This window comes from Ctenocephalides felis, unplaced genomic scaffold (assembly GCF_003426905.1).
Source record: "Ctenocephalides felis isolate EL2017-DRISC unplaced genomic scaffold, ASM342690v1 CF-g0.4_SCAFFOLD_00411, whole genome shotgun sequence".
In the NCBI taxonomy this organism is placed as follows: domain Eukaryota; kingdom Metazoa; phylum Arthropoda; class Insecta; order Siphonaptera; family Pulicidae; genus Ctenocephalides; species Ctenocephalides felis.
Window position 1 is genome coordinate 3,262 of NW_020536565.1, and position 19,106 is coordinate 22,367.

Consider the following 19,106-nt stretch of genomic DNA (forward strand, 5'->3'; position numbering starts at 1 on the left):
AGTTTTTATTTTATCTACATATCAATTTTGACAATTAGTAAAAATTGCTGAATTGATTTAAAATTCAGTTAAACAGTAAAAAATTTATTTTGATATTATTTCAAGTAGAATATATATTTTCGTGAAATATAAATTTTGTATTTTCAAATATCTAGATTGGATTTTTAATTATTTGTTTGACAGTGCCAAGATTTTTATTAATTTTGTTATAATTAGTTTAAAACCTCAATAACAGTGTACATTATTAATTTTTTTATTGAATTTTTTAAATTAGTAAATATTAGATTAATAATTTATGTGCCAAATGTAATATGTACTAGGATATAAGTATTCTATAAAATTATTTTACTTGATGTTAAAATGTTCAAAGGTTTGTGTTTAATTATGTTTCATAATTAAAGATAATGTTTTAGTTGTTTTTGTTATATGTGATGTATATTGCTGTAGTGTGATCAATATTATTGAAGTTTCTTTAATTATAGATTCGATTTTTTTATGGTATCTCGAAATAAGTTTCTCAAAAAATTATTGCAATTTTTCAAAATAGAATTAAATAGATTCTTGAGTGAGATTTAGTTTGATATTACATTTATAAGAATTTCCTTATGAATTTATTTAAATAACATAATATCAATATTATAAGAATATTGTGTAATGCTATTTTTAATGAATACCTGTATTATCATGTTTAAAAATTGTTTCATAATTAGTTTTAGATTTGATGCATTTATTATGGGAATTATTATAATGTTGAGTATGTACTATATTAGAAAAGATAAAACTGGATTAAACTGTTTATGTTCAAGTTTTTGTTTAACTTAAATTAAACTCTATATTTTAAAATTCGCGCCAATCAAGTTAAGTTGATGCTAACTTCAAGGAAGTGGAAGAAACTTCAAAACCTCTTTACCCTCTCTTTACATTAAGTTTAAGTTTATTATTTTACCATGCTTAAATAACCCTAATATTTTAATAATAATAGTTGAAATAAAAATAAAGAAAATGTGATAAACAAGTACTGTCAAGGTGAGATATCAGGATCAATATTAATCAAAATTTAATCTAATTTTTAATGTAACTTCATTATAATTAGAATCAAAATTTGTAGCATGGATGAAACAAAGGAACAATTAATCTATCTAGCAAGAATCGAATCACTTGCTGAAGAAATTTTAGTTGATCGTCAAGAAATGGTGAAACTAGATGAGCGAAGAAACAATTTACGTGTAGCTGCTCGTGAAATTAGAAATTCAACAGAAAATAAATTTTGGATTCAAATTGGCGCCAGCTTAGTAAAATCTGAGAAAAATCGAGCTCTTGACATACTGCAAAAAGATACTGACTTGATAAATACTGAAGTAGAAAATTTGCAAAAAAGTATTAAAGCTAAAGTGAATCAATTGAGAGAACTAGAACATGCATCACCACTTACAGGTTTGATGTTAAACCCTCTTTCGAATAAAGAGATGTCTGTGCTAAAGAAAAATTTGGTTTGATTGGTTTGCTTGTAAGTGAATTTAGAATTTCTGAATACAGTTGTTTAAAACATTACAAAGATATTTTTATCAAAGCAATTATTGTTGGAAGATTTAACAAATCTCTTAAACAAAAGCCAAGCTGATTTATATACACAAGTTTATTATTTATATATCACATTTTAATAATAATAAAATAATGAATACTGTATGCCGTTTAACATCTATATGGAAATATTAATTTTTAATAAATTTAATTAATAAATATAAATTTCCAAACAATATTTTATTAAAATTATTAGTGAAGGTTTTTTCTCAAACAGTACATATCAGTCAGAACAATAATAAATAACATTTAATATCAAACATCCAATATCACTCTATGTACATCAATGTTATGCTTCATGGGTGGTTGTGTTAGCGTTCCTTGTGCAGCGACTGTTTCTACAAAAGATGCTATAGCTTGGTAATAACCCTTTTTTGTCCAAGTTTCATTGTGGGTACCACCTTCAATTTTATGTAAATATTTCAATTCAGATCCACATCTTGAATGCAATAGCGTCATCATTGATGGGGGTACAAGAGTATCGGCTTGACCAGATATGAACATTGTTGGAACTGTCATGCATGGTATTTTATGTAGTGACATAAACTGTAAAAATGAAAAAATGGGGTATTGAAATACAAATCAACAACTTGTAATTAAATAATCAATATTGTATGAACCTGGTTTTTGTAAAAACATAATGGTAAGTATTCTATTGGTTTCCAAATCAGTAATACTTTTGCCATCTCTGGAATAGAAGTGAAAGTGTTCTCGACTATCAAACACCAAATTCTTGTAGAGTATTCAACATTTGTGGCTAAATCAATAGCAACAGCTCCACCTTTGGTAAGGCAAAATTAGATTTAAAATATATGCATTCCAAGTACATTTTTATTTTATGTTTTAAGTTAACATTACCTAAAGATCTTCCAAAGAGTATAATCTTAGAATGATTTATATCATGTCTTGTATACAAATAATCTAATGCAGCTCTTGCATCCATACATAAACCCTCCTCCGAAGGACAACCGCCAGAAAGACCATAGCCTCTGTATTCTAACAGCAGAACATTATAATTTAAAGCTTTGTAAAATCCTGATATGTATGTTAATCTATAAAATTATTAATCAAATATTACTAATCACATATCACACATTTGACTCATTCACTTTTACCTGTGGCCCATATTGCCAGCATTTCCATGAAAAAATACAATTGTAGGGGCATGTAAACCTTTTTCACCAGGATGCCTTATGAAGAACATATGAAGCGCTGTTCCATCTCCTGCTTTATAGGATATACTTTCATATGGTAAGCCAAACATGGACGGCAAAGGCACAAACACTCTTGAGTGGGAGGGCATATCGGGATGGTAAATTAGTTGGTCTTCAGCATGGTACAATATACCTAAACAGTAAATAATATATATATATATATATATATATATATATATATATATATATACACACAAACTTATTTATGTTTATAAAAAGTCTTCTTTATTTCTAACAAAACAAATGAGATAGAATCTAAGACGACTGCTTTAAGGGTTAATGTGGTAATAATTTATGCAGTTACAAACCACAAAGCTAAATATTATTTAAATGTAGAAAGATAAATTTAAATTATGGGGACTTGAATGAAAATATTTCAATGTAGGTTTTCTATTATCCCACTTACCTGTTATAGCAAATAGCAATAAAAGGAAAGCCAAAAGGCCCCCATAAAACCAATATAAAATTAAACACGCCAGTGCCGTAGCACTAGAAATTGCCCATAATTTTTTTAAGACTCCAACTAAAATTCGTACAATTTTTAAATCCTGCAATCTCATTGCTGACATAAGGTCACAAAATATGAAATAGAAACAATTTGTTTTGATAATAATTTACTCTAAAGATCGGAATCAGCATATTTAAATTTATATTACATTAATTATGTGAAAAAAAGCTTTAATTATTAAAAGCAAAACGTCATGTTTGTTGGGTTGGTGCAAATTTTTGACAGATGTGAAATACTGCTATTAGCTTTTGAGTTGAAAATATGATAAATTTATTATTTTTGAGAAGAAACAAGTTTTATACAAATGATAAAATAATTTAATTACATTATATCATATTTTTCGTTAAATTTATATGAAATTGAATTATGTTGTATGGGGATATGTGAGGTTATGTTGAAGCATAAGTGATATCTTGTAAAATGTATACATGACAGAAATATTTTTTTCTGTGTAAAATACATTCTTATCTCTTAATCTACATTTATATCGCTCTGTATTTTATAATAGCCTATATATAAAGTGCTTCAAATACGACGGTTGCAAAATCATATTTATTCGCGTTTTGCTTATGTCAAACAATATAACGCAATACTTGTAACAATAATAATTGACGTGGGTTAATTTTTGTTGCCTTTCAATCAAGTGTATTAATTTTCGAATTATATTGCCTAAAATTCACGGTATAAGTAATTATATATATATTTTTTTTTAAAAAGTGAATCATGTGTTCCATCCTTTGTGCCAACTCTTCATCTGCAGCTTTTTTTTTAACTGAATAGACGAATATGCCTATTATTTTGAATCCATATGTCAAACAATTATCCTGACAATAAATTTTTCTACATGGGATTTATTTTATTGCGTTAAAAATGGCTATTTTTTTCACCATATGTGGGCCCCAAATTCAGTTCCTACTTACTCTGGGTTGTTTCATTGTGTGCGTGTTTTTTACAAGAGGTGAAGATGATATTCGGACTAGTAATATAATGTCTAAAAAAGAACGAGATGACTTAAAGTGAGTACCGATTAATCAAAAATATTTTGTTTTTGTGATGTTAAAAAATTATTGAATTTAATGGTATTTTCAGAGAGGAATCTCGTGAAATGTTTTATCATGCATATCGCGCTTATATGGATAATGCTTATCCAGCTGACGAATTAATGCCTCTGAGCTGTGCGGGGCGTTACAGAGGAATAGCTGCTCCTAGAGGGGATATGGATGATATTTTGGGAAATTTTTCACTAACACTTGTAGACACCTTGGATAGTTTAGTTATTTTAGGAGATTTTGAAGAGTTCGAACATGCTGTGAAATTAGTTATTAATGATGTTTCTTTCGATAATGATATTATTGTATCTGTATTTGAAACTAATATTCGAATGCTGGGTGGGCTTTTGTCGGCTCATGTTCTAGCTGAATATTTGCAACAAAGATATGATATTATGCTCTGGTATAGAGGTGAATTGCTACACATGGCAAAAGATTTAGGATATAGGTTACTTCCTGCTTTTAATACAACAACAGGAATTCCTCATGCAAGAGTAAGGCTTTTTTCATAAAACTGGTTTCTTGTATCATATCAATTTATATATTTTTTGTGAAATTAAGTTAAATGAAATTTTAGGTAAATTTAAGGCATGGGATAAAGGGAGAACGATTGGAAAAGGCTCGTGAAACTTGCACAGCTTGTGCTGGAACAATGATTTTGGAAATGGCTGCCCTGTCTAGATTAAGTGGAGAACCTATATTCGAAATGAAAGCACATCACGCAATGGATGAATTGTGGAAAATGCGTCATCGGAGTTCTGGTATGATTTTATATATGCACTGGTACTGCGATATATGGGTTTAATTGGTTCCGTAAAAGCGCTCGTATTTTGAGTCGTTCTTATCTCAAAGCAATTTTTTCCATATAAATGCATCCAAATGCCAATAGTTCGTACCAGCACCGTGTTTTGTGTTAATGTTTTTTAATGTTAAAAATAGATTTAGTATTTATTAATTTAATTATGATATTTTCCTGTTCATTCATGATTTTGCGGATTGACTTAGACATGTTTAAGTCACAACGCTCATGCTCAAACTATAGAATTTTTATAGATCAGATTATAGAATTTTTAACTTTCCGGAGGGTAGTTATAGTAATGAGCCGAAAATCGAAAATGAAAATTTTTGCATATCTCTACGTTTTGAAGGTTTTTTTTTTGTATAGCGAAGGAAATGCCTTTATGCCTCCCAGGCTGGTGTTTTGTCTGGGTATGTCGGACTCAATACCGCCCTGGTATAATACCGACTAAGACCTCAGCTTTGCCCTTGCCTCTGGGCCCCACGGAAACCGCCGTTAGACATAACTTCGTGGGGGGGAGGATCTAGAATGTTATAATTCTTAACTTGATTTTATACTCATCTTTTAAATGGGCGAAGCCCCATTCGCCCTTTCTCTTTCCATAGAACGCAGGTCCATTAATACGTCTCTCGCAAATCTGTCTATGGCGTTCCAAGCAGCTTCACTTATCAGCATCACTTCAACAACATTACCTGTGGTAATTATTTGTTTCAGTGTCTCTTCCACATCGTCCCGTACTGCACATAATCGCGGACATACGAAGAACACATGCTCAGCATCTTCGATTTCGCCCAAACAATATGGGCAATCCGGCGAGCTATCGTGCTTGAAGCGGTGTAGGTAGGCTCGAAAACAGCTGTGCCCAGATACCATTTGCGTAGTATAATAATTTACTTCTCCATGCTTGCGACTTAGCCAGACTTTGATGTTTGGAATGAGACGATGCGTCCATCTGCCCTTCACTACGACATCCCACAGTTGCTGCCATCGGTCAATGCTGTTCTGCCGTTCAATGGATGTGTGTGTGTGTGTGTGTGTGTGTGTATTTGTGATCAACAGATTTGAATGGTTCAAAATACATTCGATTCCTATCGATAGGGAAATGTGTTGATTAGTTTTTGGCACAGGCAGGTCCAGCCCTTTTGGAGATACAGAGCAAAGAGTGCAGAAAATAGAAATCGAGATTTTGAGAGAACGGAGCATCCGATTTGAATGAACTGAAAAGCATTCAATTGTAATGATGGGGAGAAGTGGTGGTTAGATTTTGCAAAGGGAGGTCCAGCCGTTTCGAAGATACGAAGCTAAATGTACAAAAGATGGCATATTTTGAGAGAACTAAGCATCCGATATGAATGATTCAAAAAACTATCTGCTTGTGTTGACGAAACAATTGCTTTTGGAAAAAAATATTTTAAACATTTTCTTTCAGTTTTTTTTTTATTTTGTATACGAAAATAATTCAGTTTTAATTTTAATTATTGATGAAGTTCTTAATCTCACTTATATGCTTTAAATAAATAAGTTTAACTTTTCAATTCAGTTTATATAATTCTTATAAATAGACAATGTAACAGTATTTATTTATAGTAATCTATTTGAAAACAATTAATATTCCTCGAACATTTTGTTACAATATGGGAACTTCCAGCAATTTGCCTTATTGCACGATGCCATACACCACCAGTATTTAAACTTTTTTAACTTTTTCAGGGTGATTTAGAGCTCAGAAAGCTGCTTATAAATTATTGTAAGGCACTGAGCTGTATTTACCTTCATCAACTTTTTCTTGTATTATGCTTGTACATCCTTGCTATTCTCATATTTTTTTTAATAATTTTACATCTTAATACAATGGAGTGTTTTCAAACCCATAATTATAAAAGTAAATAATATTTTGTAATTGCACAAAGAGCAAAAACGCCTACTTAACATATATAAATGACTAACTATAATATAATTTACTATCATAGAACAGGCAAAGTATTTTTATGACAAGAAAATTATTGTTACATTGCCATTAACATTTTTCTAGAAAACCCTTACTTGCTCAAAGCTCGTAACTCGAATATTGCTCGTATGTCGAAGCAACAAATCGCTCAAAGCACTCATAACTAAGGTAGCTTGTAAGTCGGAGTACCACTGTATTTATAATAAAAACTAAAATTGTTTAATAATAATTATACATATTTAGTTTTATCATCCTTTTTCCAGTTTTTAGAATCTTATTTCAAAAATGTTAACTTTTTCTCAGATTTAATGGGGACTGTTCTAAATGTACATTCTGGAGACTGGATAAGGAAAGACTCAGGTGTAGGTGCAGGAATAGATTCTTATTATGAATATTGTTTGAAAGCCTATATTTTACTTGGTGAAGACAAATATTTGAATCGATTCAATAGACATTATTCTGCGGTCATGAAATATATAAGTCAAGGGCCAATGTTATTGGATGTTCATATGCACAGGTTAAAACTTTTGTGTTATTATTAACGCCCATGTTAATTGTAATAATAAATAAACTTAATCGTGTTGCAGACCACATACAAATTCAAGGAACTTTATGGATGCTTTATTAGCTTTTTGGCCAGGTTTACAAGTTTTAACTGGTGACTTAAAACCTGCAGTAGAAACTCATGAAATGCTATACCAAGTCATGCAGAGGCATACATTAATACCAGAGGCATTTACATTAGATTTTCAAGTTCATTGGGCGCAGCATCCTTTAAGGCCTGAATTCTTGGAATCTACATATTTCTTATATAGAGCTACACAGGATCCATATTACTTACAGGTATAAGTTAATTTTTACTTTTAGATTATTTATGTATATTTATATTAAAAAATTCATTTTCATAGGTCGGTAAGAAAGTTCTTAGAGCACTGCAGGTACATGCAAAAGTACCATGTGGTTATGCCGCTGTTAATGATGTCAGAACAGGAATGCATGAAGATCGAATGGATTCATTCGTACTTGCAGAAACTTTTAAATATTTATTTTTATTATTTTCTGATCCGTCGGACTTAGTATTAGATCTGGATGAATTCATTTTTACAACTGAGGCACATTTACTACCACTAACACTAGCAGGGAGTGTCAATAATTCCACTATATTGGGTGCGAGTAACATTATATTATTTAATTTTCTTACACTCTTTAATGTTCTTTCGGTTATATATAAAGCATATCATATAGAACAAATGTATTAATTGATTTCAACTGATTTACATGATTACAAAGTATGATAGAATAATATTTATTTATTTCAAAGGTGATCTTGATGAAGATATACTTGATACGGAATTTAGCCGAACCTGTCCAACAACAAGAAAACTATTTCCTGAATCAGTAAGAAAACCTCTACAGGATTTAGTTTCTGGAGTTTGCGTTAAAACTAGTCAACCAGGGTCCAGGAAACTCAAAGCAGCCGATTTTCAGACAAACAATCCGGAGCATTTGAAAATTGTCAGAGATATGGGAATATCTATGTTAACACTCAATGATGGAAGAGTTCAGCTTCTACACACATTTTCCAGTGTAGGTTTGTTTGTGACGTTAATGACAATAGTTGTGTTATTAATAACAATTTTTTTTAATTTGTAAATAAATAGAGCTATTGTGTTCATAAATATAAAAGTATGTGAAGTGATGGAGCAAATGGTTTTATAAATTAGTACAGCGAAGAGTGAATGATATATTGAATCAAATTTGAGTTATTATTTATTTTTATATAATAAAAAAGAAATAAAAGATTCAATGACATAATTATGTAAGATATAATTGGTCATTTGGTCTTTAATTATTTAAAGGGGTATTCTGGTCTAGATTGTAAAGAAATATTTTGTTTTTTTGTGATATTTTGAAAGTTTAACTATTCAAGAATATCTGTACAAAAGTTTTCAAAATATAAATTATTGTCGAATATATAGCTATTCGACCATGATAATCCTTCTTTGTATTCTTCCTCTGCGAAACTTTAAAGGCGTTTTTTTTTAAACCGTATTTTTTTATTCGATACCCACAATTTCTCAATTTTCTACTGGACTTAATAAACTCCTCTTCAGTATGAACTACCCTCATACTCAAATTCCGCAAAAAAAATATTGTTCGCCTTTTTTACGGTCGTTCAAAATTAACATTAAATTCATACGTCTAGACCAGAATACCCCCTTAAAGCATGTGTAAATAAAAATATACGATTATTATTATTATTTTTTTTACTAAGAAAACTTGTTTTGATTGTTATAACTTTAATTTTTTAGTATTGTTGAGAATATCTTCAGATTTATGAAGACTAAAACATATAAAACTATTATATATTTTTTAAAAAGTACTATTTGTTTTTTTATATACATGTAGGATTTATATATATATATATATATATATATATATATATATATATATATTAAAAATTACTTTTCATTTAACACATATTGGTAATTTTAATTTTTGCTTTTTCATTAAAATTACTTATTTTAAAATTTATTTAGACTAAATTTAAGCCGGTAAATAAATACTAATAAAAAAGTCATCATTTGGAGAAATCACCATTCTCTTCTATTATTATTCTATTATATCTAAATAAATAATATTTATATTAATAAGCGTGTTGATTTTGAACATTAGTATGGAATAACTACAGTATATGAAATAATTACAGCCTAATTCAAACAATTAATTTTATAATTATTATACAAAGTTTTATCTTCAAGTTTTTATTTTTATTTCAATATACATTCAACACATTTAATAGATAAATGTTATTTCTAAAGGCTCGTTCACCAGCTGATGCAGAAGAAGGTTTAATTTTTATGCAAGAAATGGTTGAATTATCAAAAACACAATCTTTGAATAATGATGTAGTACCTCAATCTGTTGTGTTTTGGACAAAAAATTCCAAGGAGATTCCTCAAAAGGTATTTTTGTTAAATAGATCAAATTAAATTTATAAATATTAATAATGGCTTGTATATTATTCTCAGGTTGTATTATTAGCAGGCCCAAGCCATTTCGGAAGAAAGTTGGAAGGAGATGATAAAGTTTTCGGCAAAGTTGTTTTTACTGAGCCATTGAGAGTTTGTTCAGGTATAGTGTACTATTTAAATAATTATTTTTCAGTAAGTACAATACGTTTTTTGGCAGTCTTAATAACTATAACACGAACTGCATTTTTTTTTTTGTATACATTAATATAGATCAGAATCAATGGGCTTTGTTTTTAACTTCCCGTAGGGTAAGTTATAGTAATCGCAAAAAATCGAAAATGAAAATGAAAATTTATATATCTTTACGTATCAAAACCTTCTGAACATTTTGGCATACCTTAGGAAAAATGGGCGTATGTGTGTGTGTGTGTGCGGATACAAATTTTCGTCGTCGATTTCGGGAACGCGGATTAACCGATTTCAACAATTTAAAAAATATTTGATTCGTATTGATAAGCAGATTTTAATAATGTGTATCAATTTTGTTTACATTTCTATGGGTTGCGTAACATCGTTTGTCCGTTAGACGGCGACGCGGCGCTTACGCGCTTCGATTATTTATCTCTATGCAGCTAAAGCAGTGCGATTGCTTTGGAAAAAAGTTCAAAAAATCCAAAATATTTCAAAATAAAAAAAACATTTTTTTCCAAAAGTTTTATTTCCAAAAATGTCAATTTTCTTTTAAAATTTTTAAATTTCTGAAAAATCAAATTTTTTCAAAGATTAAAATAAAATTAATTTTTTTTTAAAAAAAAAACTTTTGGTTCGGAAAGCTCCAGAAATTTTCCTTAAGTCACGATTCCATACACCACTAGTTAGTATGTGTCGGCAATCCCTGCTCAATTCATTTAAATATAATGACTTGGGTAATCTGGTAGTTTATGAACTAGATATGAAACAAAATTCATTTTTTGCATTGTTGATTTGAATATGTTGGACTAATGATCATCTTGGTTTCAACATTCCCATATATTGTGTGTATTTTTTTAGAAATTCTAAACTCAAAGGATTTGAAAGGACGCATTGCAATAATGGAAAGAGGTGATTGTATATTTGTTGATAAAGCGCGAAAGGTTGAAGCAGCTGGTGCCATTGCTGCTATTGTAGTAGACAATGTTCCTAGCACCTCATCTACTTTTTCACCAATGTTTATAATGTCAGGAGACGGAACTGATGATGTTCATATTCCCGTAGTATTTCTATTCACTGCAGATGCTAATGTTTTGAAAATTGCTATGCAAAAAGATCCTAATCTAGAAGTTGTATTAGGTGTAGCACAAATGATGAAAAATCAAAGCAATGAAGCTCCTAATATTTTTGATGAAACTCAAACCGAGAAAAATAATCTGCTTGGTGAGAAAGTAAATGAATCACGCAGCATCGGTGACAAGCACGGTTCAATAGCTTTAAAATACTTTACAGCTAGTTTTGTTACTGTCAATGGTAAAGTGAAAGTTGTCATTGAGTACACAGGACCTTCAAAAACTACAGATTTGAAGTCTGAACAGAATAACGATGACACAAAAAATTTGTTTGCTCCTTTTGTTTGGAACAAAAAGCGGAAAGAAATCTTGAATAGAGTTTTTTCGGGAAAACTAGAATTGCCTGAAGAACTTGTATTATATTATTTCAACATAGTCAATGAGCAACGTGGTCCAGATTTCAAAAGTCGATTAATGGTTGGTCTTAGATGGATGACGCACTGGCTATTAAATGAATTGGAAATAGAACGAGATCCTACAAGCATTTATGCAATACCCAGTGATTTAATAGTAGAAGTAAGCAAATCTGATATCAAAAACAAATTGGCAGCCACTCAAAAATTATTTGATGAAATTTTAAGATTCAAAGATAAATCACTAATTGAACTTTTAGAGCGAATGGATAAAATTGAAAGTTTAGTCAAACCTAAACCTGCCAGTGTTGATTCAGATGAAATTGTTTCTAGTGATCGGACTATAAGTAATAAAAAAGATGAACTTTGATGTTTGTTGACAGATTCAGAGATTGAATATTATTTTGCTAACAATATATTGTGTATGTGAGAATGTATATTTAAATTATAGAAATGTAAATATCTTTTCATTTAATTAATATATATTATGACATGATAATAATAGTGATTTAATTACATTTGTTCACCTCAAAATCAAAGCATGCCATATATTGATAAAAAAAAACAAAAGATATAAAAAAAAATCAATATAAAATCAGTCAATCAATACAATAATTTTAAAACTTTGAAAACATTGTAAATACAAATACAATATGTAGTTAATTAAAAATAAACACAATTAATATTATAAATAAAGTGTCAAACCAAACATTGTTAAATTTATTGTATTGATTGATTGATTTTATATTTGATATTATTTGTTTTTATATCAATATATGACATGCTTTGATTTTGGCGTGAACAACATTTATTTGATAACAAAAATCAAATATGTATAATTAAGATTGATGATTTAATATATCCAAGTTTTCAAGTTTTGATTATTTGCAATCTTCATGAATTGTGTTTGTGTGTGTTGCTTCATAGAAAATATTACAATACAAATTGAACATTTATCAATACTTTATTGCATATACACACAACATAATTTAGGTTTTCTTATAACAACATATAATTAAATTAAACCGAAACAAAATCCATTAGCCTAACCTACCCTAAAACTGAATTAATAAACAATTTTGTCTTCAATTTGTAAGGTCTTCTTCAAGTTTTATCGTTTCATGTAATTTCATGTGACTTCTCAAAACATGTGCTTGTGTAAAGGCTTTTCCGCATGTTTCACATTTATGTTTTCTTTCTCCTGTATGAGTAACCATATGTTGTTTCAATCCAGAGGAGCGTGTAAACTTTTTTTCACAGATCACGCACGAATACTTTTTTATATCGGAATGTTTATGTCTATGTTTTGCCAACTGGCTGCTTGAAATAAAAGTCATACTACAATCATTGCAAGCGTGAGGCTTTTCACCTGTATGTTTACGTACATGAATTTTAAGTGCTGAAGCATCTCGAAATCCTAAGGTACATATTTCGCAAACATGTTTATCATATGCAGTGTGATGTGCTTTAATATGTTTATATCTTGCATTCCAAGTTACAAATTTCTTGTCGCAATGCTCACAGGAATATCTTAATTCTCCTTTGTGTGTACTTTTGTGAACGTACAAAGCAGCATGTGATCTGTATGTTTTATTACAGATATTGCATTGAAAAGGACGCAATGTTGAATGTGTTATGAGGTGTAAATTTAAGTGATTTTTTTTATTGAAAACACGACCACATTGAGGACATAAATGCTCATTGTGCTTTGCAGCATGTTTTTTATATTCAGATTTATTGGCAAAAGTAAGATTGCATTTACGACATTTATGCTTCTGGGCATTTTTTGGACTTAAATCGCACATTGAACTTTCATCATCATTTAGAATAACAAATTGTTCTGATATAGATTCCTGGTTGGTTTCTGAAACATCTGTACCATTTGCAGAACTATCTAATTTTGTATGCATCTTGTGATTGTGATTATTATACCAATGCAATTTGTAAGCGTTCCTAGAGGAAAAAACAATTTGACATTTTTTACATTTGGCTTGATTCAATGTACTCGTGGCAATTGTAATTTTATGAATTATATCCAAATGTGTTTCATAGTCTTTTGTATTACTAAAAGTTATATTACATTTGTGACACTGAAGTTGATCAGTGTTTACTTGTTCCTTTGATTTATCATGAGATCCTTCAATTTGTGAATAAGTATCATTATTTGTCAATTTTAAAGTTCTACATTGAGATTTAGGACTTTTTTCGGAAGCATTTTGAGTTTTGCTTGTTTCCTGGTCTATTATAATTGTTTCATTCTTTGGGAAGGTCTTAGAGGCATTATTCAAATTATTTATATTATCGTCTATTAGAGTATCACATTTGTCAATCAAATAATCAGTTTTGGAGTTTGTGTCTCCTATGTGCATTCCTTTAGTAATTTTATCCACTTGTTCGATAGATTGCCTACATTTTTTCCAAAAGCCATAAGCTTCATGCAGCTCTTTGAAACAACTATTACAAATATGTTTTGGATATAGATCATTGAAAGTAACATCAAGTGAAGTACAAGAAATAAACATGTTCAACAATTCATTTCGTTTATCTAATGAGTGCCATTCTTGAACTGAAAATAAAGATTGCATTTCTTCGTCTTGAGCTAAACAAGCGCGACATGTTACGTTTCCAAGAACAAATACTGAAAAATTAGGATGACTTTCGAAAGAATCATCTTCGGATTCAGAATAGTGATAATTATTCATAGCTATTGTTCAAGAAATGTAGCGACTAAGCAATACTAATAATAGCAAAAAAAAAAGTTATTCGATAATGATTTATGCCTTTGCATTCAAAATTCAGTCGTTTCGTTTCCACCATAATATTTTTGAAAAGCATTTGTTGATATATCAATACCTTTTCTTAAAATAAATTTTATCATTTGCATTTATTATTTGACAGCTTTGACAACTGATTCAGTGCTGGGCGTTAAATAAAAAAACGTTTTTTTTCTGAACCCGTTATTTTTTCGTTAATAAATCAACCGTTTCGTCGAAGCGAAACAACTAATTGAAATATTTATGATTGGCCTAAAATTAATTTGAATAGTCTTGAATTTGATGTGTATATCATAGACAAATAAGTTGAAATAATATATTTTATTTGAGTGTAAACATGCGCGTTACATAAATAAAAAAATATATATAAGGCCTGTCACACGACGCTTGTTTCGTTGCTTTTTTGGTCTGCTTGCTAGCATGCTGGCTATCAAGTAGGCAAAATGACGCCCGATCTTTAAACTCAAACCAGTTGGTATTGGTATTTTGCCTTGAGGCAAGTTACATGAACTTTCCGATATGTATAAGTAATGACTTAATCATTAAAAAATAAATTAATTGAGTGCATTTATTACACATATTTTGAAAACGAACGATCACGTTACTTCGGAGTATTTTCTTAAAGACTTGAAACGTCGGAAAATTGAATCTTAAAAATCTTTCACTTTCATTATTATCTGATTGGCAACTTGTCAGAGGTGTAGAATTTATATTAAAAGTTTATGTGAATAATAATATAACCGTTCATGCAGAAGGATGAAAACAGACTGACTGATTATACGAGTATATTCTTTAACCAATCACATGCATTACAAATATTATTAACAATCACTTGTTGACACAAAACAAAAGAGAATATATACAGGATAGGATATATACATAAACATAGAGTAGGCATAGTTCGTTTAGTATCAAACTTCAACACCCCCACTATACTAAACAATTTGTGTACTCAAAAACTTCAAATGTTTATATACACTTAAACTCTTCGTGAATATATCAGCAGACGCATAATTTGCCTGCACATGCTTTAGATCGATTACACCATCTGCAATTGCTTCTCTGATGAAATGATAATCTTACATCAATATGTGTTTTAATCTATTGTGAAAAACTGGATTGTATGAGAGTTTTTGCGCTGACTTGCTATCATTGTAATAACATACACTCTCATCTACATCCATTAATTCCATTAACAAACCTTTTAATTATATCGCTTCTTTGGAAGCACCTGACATTGCCATGCACTCGGCCTCTGAAAGTTGTTACACGCATATGTGACATAATTATCAAATATTTTCTTCTTTCTTTTTATTTTAGACTTTCGTATTTCTGCATTCATTAACCTCACTGAAACACTGTTCACTACTGGTTCTATTGGGTTCTTGCCAGGCACATCTTCAATATTTTCTAGAATTTTTTCTGCTCTTGATCCTTTGTGTTTGAATGGAAATCTAGTTTGCTTTCCTTTACAACAAACTATACAATTATTTATGTCTGATGTTGCCTTCTCTGATATGGTGAGTCTTTTCACTAAGCCTTTAATCGATTTCGTATATGCCATGTATTTCCTGACTTAGGATCTGTAACTAACAAACAATTAATATTATTTGTCATACTCCACCTGTCATATAACCTGTAAGTACCGCCACTGCAACCAAAGTGTTATTTTTGTTATAAATTTTGCTTTTATTATCATTGAATACAACCCTGTTACCCTTTCTGGTAAGAGCGCTAACAGATAATAAATTAGCAGACAATTGTGGTACATAATGAGCATCCTGTACTTCAACATCATGAACTTGACCATAAACCTCTGTCCTAAGAAAAACGCTGCCGCAAGACACTACCTTCATTTGCGTATTGTTAGCTGTCCTTATTTTCTGCACATCAGGTTTCTTGTTGTATGTACCAATCTGTTTTATTGTATGTACCAGTTGAAAAAACTATGTTAAATGCATTTTTATCAGGCTCATTATTCACAGTTTTGGAACGACATTTATTTTTATAATGGCCAAGTCGTTTGCATTTAAAACATATAATTTCCTTTTTAATATCAAAATTATTCGAGTTTGAATCTTGGCGGTGCTTGTACCTGCCATTTTGTTTTTTCACAAAGGCGCCCTCATCATTATTAACCGCAACATCGTTTCCTATATCCAGCAGCTTCGTTTTTATTGCGTCCGTCGTAATGGCTATACCGGAATGCTCAATCGCCATAATCATCGGCGAAAACTTTTCCGGCAATACTGCCAAGAGCAAAGAGCCTATCCACTCATCATCAATATTAAATCCCGTTCCCCTCAATCTCTGTCCTATTCCATTATTTGATTGACATATGACATATAACGTCAAATTGTATAACTTGCAGTTTTAGACATGTCGATTTGGCATATGGCCAAATGGCATATGGCGCACGCTTTGAAATACTGCGAGTTCGACTATGAAACATCGACCCAGCGGCCGTTGTGTCTAAGAGTCCCAGTGACCGGCTTTAATGTCAAGTGAGAATCAATCACTTCTGTCAGGCCTCTCGTTAGCACCATGCCTCGAGGTCCGCTGAAGCAGAACCTGATTCGGTCGTCTCATCTTGATTTTTGTTGGATCGCGGACTCGGGAGATATCGGTATGGTGCCTCTATCTTCTCCCGTTGTCTGCGGCTATTGGGGGGGCACTGACAGCATGGGGCTGTCAGTTTTGTGTGTTGTGTGTTGCATGTTGCATGGTACGTGTGAGCGAGTGAGAAGCGTTCGCGTTCGACGATTTTGGAAGACCGGGTCCAGAGTCGACTAGCGATCGCAGCGTGAAATGGGTGACGATCGCGGCATATGCCGGACTTTGGAAAACCGGATTTCAAAGTCTTTGTCGATCTCAGAGTGAATCCTCCCTCTCGTGGCTGACACCTTATCGTGGTGAGGGGGTCCACTTGGGCGATAAACGTCCAATTGCCAAGAGCAGTCGTCTACTTTAGCACTTTTGTATACTAGTTATACTTTCAAGGTATAAAAATTAATTAGTTGTGTGTGTCACATGAAAATACCTGTTATTAAATTCAATTGAATCAATAAATATATTTTCCAAAATTTTTTGGGCCAACATTTTTTTGACCAAAATTTATTTGACCAAATTTTTTTGACCAAAAATTTTTTTGACCAAAATTTTTTTGGCCAAAAATTTCTTTCCGAAAATTTTTTGGGCCAAAATTTTTTTGACCAATTTTTTTTTGACCAAAAATTTTTTTGACCAAAATTTTTTGGGCCAAATTTTTTTGACCAAAATTTTTTTTCCAAAATTTTTTTGACCAAAAATTTTTGTTAACTCAACTTTTTGTTGGGTTTCAATTCGTTCAAATGAGCAATCAATTGCTTCTGCCAGGAGCAGAATCTGATCGGGCTGTCGCACACTGTGCAGTACTGCCTGTACAATTAATAATTAAATTCCTTTCATTGGTTCTCGCTTACGAGAGACCCTTGTGGGAGTACCCGCATTGCCACCCCGACTCATTCAGCGACTAAAATTTTTTTTCCAAAATTTTTTGGACTAAAATTTTTTTAGCAAAAATTTTTTTGACCAAAAATTTTTTTCCAAAATTTTTTTGACCAAATTTTTTTGACCAAAATTTTTTTGTCCAAAAATTTTTTTGTCCAAAAATTTTTTTGACCAAAATTTTTTGGGCCAAATCCGAAGCCCGGATAATCCGATATTCCAACAATCCCATATTCTGGTAATCCGATATTCCGACAATCCGATATTCCGATAATCCTATATTCCGATAATCCGATATTCCGATAATCCGAAGTCCGGATAATGCGAAATCCGGATAATCCAAAGTCCGGATAATCGGAGGTCCAAATAACCGGAAGTCCGGATAATCGAAAGTCTGGATAATCCGATATTCCGATAATCCGATATTTCGGTAATCTGATATTTCGATAATCCGATATTACGATAATCCGATAATCGAAATTCCGGATAATCCGGAAGTCCGGATAATCCGAAGTCCAGATTATCCGACGTCCGGATAATCCGATATTCCGACAATCCGATATTCCGATAATCCGATAATCCGATATTTACTAAGGCCAAATCCGAAGTCCGAATAATCCGATATTCCGATAATCCGATATTTACTAAGGCCAAATCCAAAGTCCGAATAATCCGATATTCCGATAATCCGATATTCCGACAATCCAATATTCCGATAATCCGATATTTCGATAATCCGATATTCCGATAATCCGATATTCCGATATTCCGATAATCCGAAGTCCGGATAATGCGAAATCCGGATAATCCAGTCTTTCCAAATTTTTTTCCCAAATTTTTTTTTCCAATTTTTTTTGACCAAAAATTTTTGTGCCAAAATTTTTTTGACTCAAATTTTTTATGCCAAAATTTTTTTGACCAAACATTTTTTTGATGGTCCGATAATCCGATGTTCCGATGTTCCGATAATCCGATAATCCGATGTTCCGATAATCCGATATTCCGATAATCCGATAATCCGATATTCCGATAATCCGATGTTTCGATAATCCGACCAAAATTTTTTTGACAAATTTTTTTGACTAAAATTTTTTTTG

General features: G+C 31.1%; 4 protein-coding genes across 7 annotated transcripts; 2 read left to right on the forward strand and 2 right to left on the reverse strand.

The window, feature by feature from the left end:
• Nucleotides 1-905: 905 nt before the first annotated feature.
• Nucleotides 906-1,613, forward strand: LOC113364614 (p53 and DNA damage-regulated protein 1-like). Of its 2 annotated transcripts, none has more exons than XM_026606837.1 (2): nucleotides 906-1,026; nucleotides 1,109-1,613. In XM_026606837.1, exon 2 carries the CDS (start codon nucleotides 1,110-1,112, stop codon nucleotides 1,494-1,496), a length of 387 nt encoding a protein of 128 aa, XP_026462622.1. In that variant the 5' UTR covers nucleotides 906-1,026; nucleotide 1,109; the 3' UTR covers nucleotides 1,497-1,613. The 2 variants fall into 2 exon arrangements, with proteins under 2 accessions (XP_026462622.1, XP_026462621.1); XM_026606836.1 differs by having other exon boundaries at nucleotides 952-1,026; nucleotides 1,094-1,613.
• A 223-nt stretch (nucleotides 1,614-1,836) lies between these two features.
• On the reverse strand, nucleotides 1,837-3,422 carry LOC113364580 (protein ABHD13-like). Its single transcript, XM_026606834.1, has 5 exons — nucleotides 3,202-3,422; nucleotides 2,697-2,928; nucleotides 2,440-2,633; nucleotides 2,202-2,362; nucleotides 1,837-2,127 (listed from the first exon to the last, which is right to left on the reverse strand). The coding sequence occupies exons 1-5, from the start codon at nucleotides 3,362-3,364 to the stop codon at nucleotides 1,837-1,839; spliced, it is 1,041 nt and encodes a 346-aa protein (XP_026462619.1). The 5' UTR covers nucleotides 3,365-3,422.
• Nucleotides 3,423-3,981: 559 nt separating this feature from the next.
• LOC113364544 (ER degradation-enhancing alpha-mannosidase-like protein 3) lies at nucleotides 3,982-12,160 on the forward strand. Of its 3 annotated transcripts, none has more exons than XM_026606833.1 (10): nucleotides 3,982-4,319; nucleotides 4,393-4,846; nucleotides 4,930-5,113; nucleotides 7,403-7,616; nucleotides 7,687-7,942; nucleotides 8,008-8,272; nucleotides 8,421-8,659; nucleotides 9,922-10,065; nucleotides 10,132-10,234; nucleotides 11,125-12,160. In XM_026606833.1, the coding sequence occupies exons 1-10, from the start codon at nucleotides 4,174-4,176 to the stop codon at nucleotides 12,117-12,119; spliced, it is 3,000 nt and encodes a 999-aa protein (XP_026462618.1). In that variant the 5' UTR covers nucleotides 3,982-4,173; the 3' UTR covers nucleotides 12,120-12,160. The 3 variants fall into 3 exon arrangements, with proteins under 3 accessions (XP_026462618.1, XP_026462617.1, XP_026462616.1); XM_026606832.1 differs by having other exon boundaries at nucleotides 3,984-4,319; nucleotides 8,421-8,686; XM_026606831.1 differs by having other exon boundaries at nucleotides 3,985-4,319; nucleotides 8,008-8,266; nucleotides 8,421-8,686; nucleotides 11,125-12,159.
• A 638-nt stretch (nucleotides 12,161-12,798) lies between these two features.
• LOC113364598 (zinc finger protein 320-like) lies at nucleotides 12,799-14,550 on the reverse strand. Its single transcript, XM_026606835.1, has one exon. It carries the CDS (start codon nucleotides 14,449-14,451, stop codon nucleotides 12,835-12,837), a length of 1,617 nt encoding a protein of 538 aa, XP_026462620.1. The 5' UTR covers nucleotides 14,452-14,550; the 3' UTR covers nucleotides 12,799-12,834.
• Nucleotides 14,551-19,106: the final 4,556 nt, after the last annotated feature.